At 38.0% G+C, this 8,416-nt stretch overlaps 1 protein-coding gene across 5 annotated transcripts in view; it reads right to left on the minus strand.

Moving 5' to 3' along the window:
• The window catches only part of ncor1 (nuclear receptor corepressor 1), a 62,422-nt gene extending 54,430 nt beyond the window's left edge, over positions 1–7,992 (minus strand). For all 5 annotated transcript variants that reach the window (XM_086309699.1, XM_086309701.1, XM_086309698.1 and 2 more), the window contains exons 1-3: positions 7,847–7,992; positions 3,694–3,883; positions 1,005–1,099 (exon numbers count right to left, since the gene is read on the minus strand). In XM_086309699.1, the coding sequence (XP_086165825.1) occupies positions 1,005–1,099; positions 3,694–3,804 (206 nt within the window). In that variant the 5' untranslated portion in view covers positions 3,805–3,883; positions 7,847–7,992. The remainder of the gene's footprint in view (positions 1–1,004; positions 1,100–3,693; positions 3,884–7,846) is intronic.
• Positions 7,993–8,416: the final 424 nt, after the last annotated feature.

Below are 8,416 nucleotides of genomic sequence, written 5' to 3' on the forward strand. Positions count from 1 at the left end.
CACCAAAGCACATTTTTTTGTAGAACATGCACGTGGGCCGTCATTATTGCCGTATTTAGACTAAGGTACTCGTAAATCTGGGAGTAATCTGTGTCCTAAACTCAGTCAATTTCAGGTCCCAAAGTCAAACGAACACTGCAGCATCACTGAGAGTTAAAAACTGTCTAAATTCTTTCACCTTTAATAAAATGATCAGCGTTGCTGCTTTACCAGGTGTAACTATGAAGTTTAACATCCGGCATCCATGAAAACAGAATTTATTACATTTAACGGAGTTAGAAGTTAACAGGACGTTAGTGGAAGTTAGCTCGCTAGCTTTGTTAGTTACCTAAGCATGATGTAGCATGTTCTGACTGAGAGATTTCTGAAAAAATTCAAACGTACAACATGGGAATAAAGCAGCTGTGATAGAATACAGCATTAATGAATCAATGGTACAGAATTGGAGGAAGCAAGAATAGTTTGAGTTATCTGACTGCTTTGTTTCACTTAATGTGACCCTAACCCTAACCCATGCACCTTATGGTCCGAAAAATACGTATTTGACTTTTTTATTTGGCACACTGCAGTTTAATGTTGCAAAGCACCTCTGTTTAACTTCAGTGGATATTATACATGGTTATGCTCAGGATATGTCAGCCCATTTCTACTGGAAATGCCTTTTGGTTAAACTTTCAGCAAGGAATTTGCTTTTGCAATGTTAAATTTTTATATAGCTTTAATGCACATAAAAAAAACAGCTGCTTGTTTAAGTGAAAATACATGGATGGGGGGGTTTTGCGCTAGTAAAGTTGTGGAGTTGTATTTTGTCTCGCATCAATTATATTGTCAGTTATATTGTTATCGCAAATTTTAAATATATATCATGATAAATAGTTTTGGCCATATCGCCCTGCTCTAGATGCAAGAAGGGAAAACCTCTCTAGAACAAAACCTAAAATGAAATAAGAAAGCACCTAATAAAGCCTAATAAGCAGCTTGGTATTTGAATATTACGCTCCTACCTTTCAGCTCCAGGGTGGAATTCGGACAGTAAAGACGGTCTTCTGCGACCCTGTGGATCCTGCATGTGATTCCGGTAGTCTGGGACGGTGAAATCCTAAAGGCAAGAGGAACACTTAGCAAATTAATTCTCAAATCTCAATCTCATTCAAATTCTTGACAGTGTGAAGCAGGGAAAATGGAAATCAATACACAAAAACAAACATCACCTCACATACCATAACAAACTATAAGCACCTCACAGATGCAGCAACCGGATCATCCTTAGAAAGTAGTGTCTACAAAAGCGACACATTTCTCTGCTACAGATACATCTTACTTTGAATCAGTAAAGCTGCCTCCACTGCCTGCTTCACTCACACTTTTACACATGAACTATAACCTGAAGCACAATGCTTTTTCTTTTTTTTACCCCTTAGCAGCTCATGTAAGCACCATCACTGGCTGTACAATGCGCTGCCAAAAGCTTTGAGGGGCACAAAAATCATGTAACTGTGATGTCCCCAGTTAGAGTCTAGCCATGGACCTGTGCTGCATCTCACCTCATGCATACATACGCACATAAACACATGTCTGCAACCCCACCCATCCCATTTCCTGTAAACTCTGTTCTACTTAATCTAATAAAGGCAACTCAATGGGCATTTCTGCCACTCAGCTGCAACTCTGAGTAGACAATCACGATGCCAGCAATCAGAGATTAAAATCATAAATAATTAAGCTAATTAGCTTTGCTTATTTTGTTAGCTTACATAATTTTATTTGTTGGTTTATTTAACAGTGACATTGCAGATATATAGAAAAAGAAAAACAGCTATAAATGCAGCACAGTTATCCAAGAGGCTATTTTCATCTGTGATCTCACCTTATTAAAACAACAAAGTTCCCAAATTAATCAGCAGGGATAGGCCAATGTTGTATTCTGTCCTTACTCTGACCTCTGCCCGGGGGGTGGGAGGGGGGGCAGAGATTGCAGACATGGTTAAGCTTACCAGGAATATACAAAAAATATATATATCCTAGTACTAGAGAATAAGGGCTGGCCTGAAGTGAGGCCCAGTTCCACTCGTTTTTCAAACGTGTCATTAGTCAGTTCACAATGGAATTACTGAAACCAGCAGCACTACTCCTCCTCTGGCAAACTAAAAGGAATGTTGTTGATGGCAAGAACATTGATTAAAATGTCTGTAATAGTCAGGGGCTTTTATCCAAAACCGTATGGGGTAACACAGAAATGTTATCAGCACAGTGTGACTGCCAAACAAACCTGAACAAGCAAATGCAGTTACAGGAAACATTTCTAAATTCCCATTTTGTCCCAGATTTAAGCAAACAATGTGAATGCTCAGAAATGTCCCATCGAGAGTTTTCTGTGAAAGTATGCTTCTAAGAAACGTGTCACTGAAAATGTCCAAACACCATCCAACATTCTCAAATGAATGCGCAAAAGGACGATGCTCTAGAGTTAAATACTGCTACGGGAATTACCACCACACATGGTTTTTCACTACTGAGACTACAAGCAAACTTAATCAGCATCGATGCATTTCTAATTGGTTTAAATAAACAATGTAACACTAATAAATTAAAAAATGGGTTTGGTCTTGGGTTTTGTTTTGTTTTTTTAAATCACTTCAATCTTCAGTTGTAGTTGAAAATGAAGCAATAAAGCTCCTTAAAATCTTAAAAGCCACAAACAACATGACAGTGAGCTTGGTAAAAACTCAACTTTGGACTCGTTTTCCATGCAAAGATGGAATCTGGCTGTAAATTAGTCCTAGCGTGTGCATTACCTTTTCAAATCAACTGGTTCAAAAGCAAGCCCAAAGCCTCAATTAACAACATCTTTAAAGTTCTGCTGTCATTGGCCAATCTTTTATTCACACATAAAATATAAACAAAAACTTCTTAGTAAGGAGTGAGGTTCCAATTCAGTATGAAGAGATATCTACTCATACTGCACCCTAAGCCACAATTAACAGAAAGAGGAACAGATTGATTTCATTTGGAATACTAGCTAAAGCTAGACTACTAATCAAATTTTAGATTCTATCCCATTTTTGACATCCAACAATTACAAAAACCAAATGGTGTGTATTTATGCTACAGGACTGATTAATCTATTGCATTTATTTTCACTTCAAAGCTCTCACTTTTTTCCTTAAACCAAAAACCAAGTGCACCACTAAAAGATAGCTTTTAGCCAAGTAGAGGAAGAAAACAAATCACAAAGTTTTAGGTAGTTTCCAGCAGGGAGAGGCAAATGTCATAGCAAGTTTGAAAGGAGAGAGAAAAAAAAGATAAAATAAATAAAATCATTTTACACCTTTTTTTTTTTACTGAAAACAGTAGTGTAATTTCTCATAGAAGTAAAGCTATGGCTCCATAGTGTAGCTTCTTTTGGCATTAGCCCAACAAGCAAAAGATCCCTGGTTCAATCCTGGGAGGACACTGATTGGTCAACTCAGAACAAGTGGTATTTTTGAAAAGTGAAAATAATCTATCCCCTGCTCTTTCAGATATCACCATCAACAGCTTAAAATCTATCATACAGGCAAACACTAATGCAACACGATCAAAGCTGTCAGTGAGATTCTACACCACAACAAAAAGGCTAATAGTGGTTGACTCGGTGAGGATACAAACATGACTGTTCGCTCAAAACAAAAGAAAGCAGAAAGGAGGCTTTACCTGTGGGTGCCGGCTGCTGGTAAAGGTGTACTGGACAGATTGTGATGGGTATCGGCTCTGCTCACTGCTGAAGCTCCCCTGACTCGGGGGGTAGCCCGAGCTACTGGACATCCTGGCTCAGTGCTAGCGGGCTGTAGCTGCTTCACGGAATGCAGAGTTTAGCTAGACCATGTTAGGAGACACGAACCACCTGCACCAGACAGAAACATACATGCACTTTTCAAAGAGTCACATTTAAGACATGAATGTATATATTTTTTTAAAAGTATTTTTCTGTACTTAAAAAAACCTAATCAAGTCATCATATAAGCTGAAAATATTTAAGTGCATGATAAAAATATTTTTCAAGAACCCTGGAAAAATTACGCAAACCACAACTGGAAATGAGCAACACAAACACATAGGCACTAGGGAACAGACCAGTCCCAATGTGATCAGGCTGGTTAAGACGTATTTATATGAACAACAAAGTATCTGTGAGGAGAATTTTGGCTTTGATCAAAAATCACCTCATTCCCAGTGTAAGTAATGAAGTTAACATACCCCAAAATAAAATAATTATAACACTAACATTATTATTTATAATTCAATGAACCTGATTCATGACTGTTTGTATTAAACTAAACCTTTTGTTTTAGACTGTGTAATGTGTAGGGAGCTCAAACATACAAAAATGCACCCAGATTCAAAAGCACCAACAAAAAAGACCACCAATATTTAGATATTTTTTAGATTTATTTTAAAGAAGAAAAAAAAAAGACTTTCACACCTCCGGCCAATTGCCAATTAATGTTTTTGGACTCTTAGAGTACCCGAAGTGAACCCACACAGGTAAGGGCAGAACAAGACTCCAACCCAGAACCCTGTTGCTGTGAGGAGAGTGCTAGCCATGACTCCACCATGCTGCTCTATATTTGAGATTAATAACCTAAATCTGCAAAATATTTAGTAACTTAAGCTTTGAAATAAATATAGACTCAGCCTTGCTGTAGGCATCACTGTTAAAAAAAAGAGAGAGGTGGAGGGTAGTGAACAGGTGGTTTAATGAAGGAATTTTATTGACATTTTATCGTGAAAATACTGACTATAGGGGAAAGAAAACTACTGTGAGGGTCTATTTCAGCTACTTTGAGTCACAGATGTATTCATACTATTCATTTACTGCCTCCATGTCTTCGGTTACACTGAAATCAGATTATAACATCTGGATAAACGGATTGCAGAAAACCAGCATTTAAATGTCAATTTATTTCTACAATTTATTTTTAAAACTGTGAAGACATTTTCTACACGTGGCACAAGATTCATAGATTTTTAATAAGATAAGATAAGATAAGATAGAACTTTATTAATCCCTCGGGTGGGTTCCTCTGGGAAATTCGACTTTTTTTTTTTTTTTTTAAGATAAGATTTTTTTTAAGATAAGAATCTGAGGGTCCTTTTTCTCCTTGTGATCTTATAGCATGATTTATGTGCTTCACCTCAGTTTCATTTTCAATATATTATTATGGTTTCTATCTTCTGTACAAACAATCTACTGTGTATTGAAGGCTATTTCCCTTTACATGGGAACAGTTTCTCAGATTTTAACAAACTTCTGTTCGGAGGTGGTTTAAACTTTCTATTCATGTTGTTTCATGTTCTTCTGTCAGAATAGCGTCCCATAACTGTACCCACGATGAACAACTTAGCCACTGCATTTAAACAAAACTGGATTCAGATGAAAATTAGTGAGTTTGTCTTGGCTGCGCAGAATCCTGTCACCCTCAATTAGTCAAGCATCGTACAAAGAACAAGAGCCAGGACCGAGCCAGGGTGCATTGTCTTCTCTCTAATAACAAATCATAGAGCCCAGATACTCCAGTGCGTTCCAAATGAACTAATGCACAAAGTTTTGTATTTTGACTAAATATTTATGGATAAAAACAACACATACCAACAATAGGCCTGTAAGACACAAGGAAAATCTGCCATGTGTGACAACAGTGCCAATATCATAGATTACACGATATGACTCGCCATAAGCAAGTACAAGAGTGTTTAATATTCTACAGATACAGGCAATAAATAGGTACACTGCTAACAAAACTCCAAATAATGAATGACTGATAGAAATTTTAAGCCATTTCTGAATGTGCTTTTCCTGAAAATTTGAAGTGTTTGCATGCAGAGTATGAATATATAGTGCATGTACAAAAAATAAAAAATGATGGCCTAATAGTGCAGGATCCTCTTGCAGTAATAATGACGGCACTATTCAGCAGTCAGCACTATACTGATGAACTAAAACTAATTTAGTCTGCATGCTAGTTTACTGCAAACAATTATAACCGTTACCGGTCACTAAAGTTGAAGAGATGTTACTTTATGGGGCGATCATGGCTCAAGAGTTGGGCGTTCGCCTTGTAATCGGAAGGTTGCCGGCTCGAGCCCTGGCTTGGACAGTCTCGGTCGTTGTGTCCTTGGGCAAGACACTTCACCCGTTGCCTACTGGTGGTGGTCAGAGGGCCCGGTGGCGCCAGTGTCTGGCAGCCTCGCCTCTGTCAGTGCGCCCCAGGGTGCCTTCACACATCACCAGTGTGGATGTGTGAAGGCTGTGTAAAGCGCTTTGGGGTCCTTAGGGACTAGTAAAGCGCTATACAAATACTTACCATTTACCTTTCAATCCCTGGCCAAGATCTATTTTAATAATTAGAAAAAGACTACAAACAACAAAATAACTTGTAACTACCCAACTGGTGATTGCTGGTGGGGTTTTTTTTAATAAAAACAAATAAAAAAAAATAACTTTCATGGCTCCCTTTGTAAACCCTAAATGCAGTGACAAATGTGTTCATCATCATCATCTCCACAAAACCAGCACCAGACAGTCTGTGAATGTGGTTCTTAAATCTATAAAAGGCTCAACCTCATTTTCAACAGCACCTTATGGCTTTGAGCCAAATTCAGGTAGAACAAATCAGCTCAGCAATTACAGGTCAAAATGTTTGGCGGTAAATGAAATAAGAGAAACTGCTAAAAGAGTTCCCAGCAGCCCCACAGCTGCCTGAAGTATTACCATTTTATTGTTCTGAAAAAACCGAATCGCAGCATGTGGCGATGACCTTCTATTTACAAGCATAGCTGACACACAAACCAAACCTGGAAAGTATTTTGTTAAAGTCGCAAGGATGAAGCTAGGGAAGTCATATACTTCTAAATATAATTCAAAATAATTTAAAAATATTAACACGTGTCCTCTCAATAAGAAACAGCTAACCTCCTAGGCTCCAGAATGCATTGTCTCTTACAGTGCTTCATTCAGGGCATTAAATCACTTAAACCTTTCTTAACACGATGTTTTCTAAAAGCAGAGCATAATAATAATGACATAGGTATGCTTAGCATTACAATCTGGAACTCTACTTCTTAGGGGCCTGACTATAGCCTCGTTCTCAGTTGTAGTGTATGTTAGTGTAACTTGCAAACAAACCCATGATGGGAGTCATTTCTTGGATCTCTCGCACTTTAAAATAATGTAATATGGCAGCTAAACGAAAATGATGCTCCTGTGTGTTCTCAGCGTCTTAATTGTAATATTCGACCGGATTGGGGTCGTTACGTCTGCAGAATTTTAAAAAAAAAAATCCTACTTTCATCAGTTTTCTTCGTATCGCGGTAAAGTTCTAGGTAAAGTTAGCAAGTAAATTATTTACAGTGGTCCCTCTGATAATTTCCACACTAACCCAGCAGCTGTGGTGACCTCCCTGGCCTCAGCTACAGGCATGCATGGTGAAATAATGCTGTTGTACGTTGTTATTGTTGTCTTTTAACGCCACACTGTCATATAAACGCAACTGAATTTGTATCTTATCTTGATCGGCGGAATGGGGTTATTTCTACAGCAGAGAGCATCCCCGGAAATGCGCCAAAATCGTGCACGACAATAAAGGTCCATTTTAAAATATGCGGTACTTTAACGCTTTAGCTTAGTGTCGTGGCGTTTAAGATATTGCTGTTGTTGTCGCTAGCTTGCTAAGTTAGCCGTATTTCACCTTTGAAATCTCAACCACGTCGCCATCTTGCAAGGCAGATTTTCAGCGTAGACCGGGGCGCTTAAATAGCGTGCTAATTAGACATGTTGATGTGCTGCATGGTAACTATTTTTACTTACCTCATTATAAGAAAATATATCGATGGCAGAGAAAGGGTTCCCTGTGCAGAAATATGTGGCAATAGTTGATTGTAAATCCGCGGGTTATGGGCTGTGGACGACTGTGCAGTCTGAAGGCTGCGCCGCATTTGTCGGTTGATGTCCTGGCAGAGTAAAAAAGATTCCCCTTATTATTAATGAATCCCCAGGGTATATCTAGTCCTTAAAATATATGTATATACGAATAAAACTAGACTCTGCAGAAAACAGAGCAAGTGGCTGCCAAATGCCATTTTTTGCGAGGAAATTTAAAATATTATTTTGGAGTGTTATATATCTGCAAGGACAATGTAATGGTGTGACAACTAAATCTTCCCCTCAAACACGGTAATGTTCTCAGTGTTTTTTTTCTTTATTTCACTTTTCAGAAACGATTATTTCTCTCGATTTATACAACGATATAAACGTGTTCCTTCTTATATTTATTCAGACAAGACAGAAAATTATTCTGTCTTGCGTTCTCATTATATATCTATTTAAAGTGAAACGAAAATAAAAGTCACCGAGACTGCAATTAGTACAAAAAATATG

This window comes from Aulonocara sp. 'chitande type north' Nkhata Bay, linkage group LG10, assembly GCF_057382095.1.
Source record: "Aulonocara sp. 'chitande type north' Nkhata Bay isolate Kocher_YH1m ecotype deep benthic linkage group LG10, A_spYH_male_GT1.1, whole genome shotgun sequence".
Taxonomy (NCBI): Eukaryota; Metazoa; Chordata; class Actinopteri; order Cichliformes; family Cichlidae; genus Aulonocara; species Aulonocara sp. 'chitande type north' Nkhata Bay.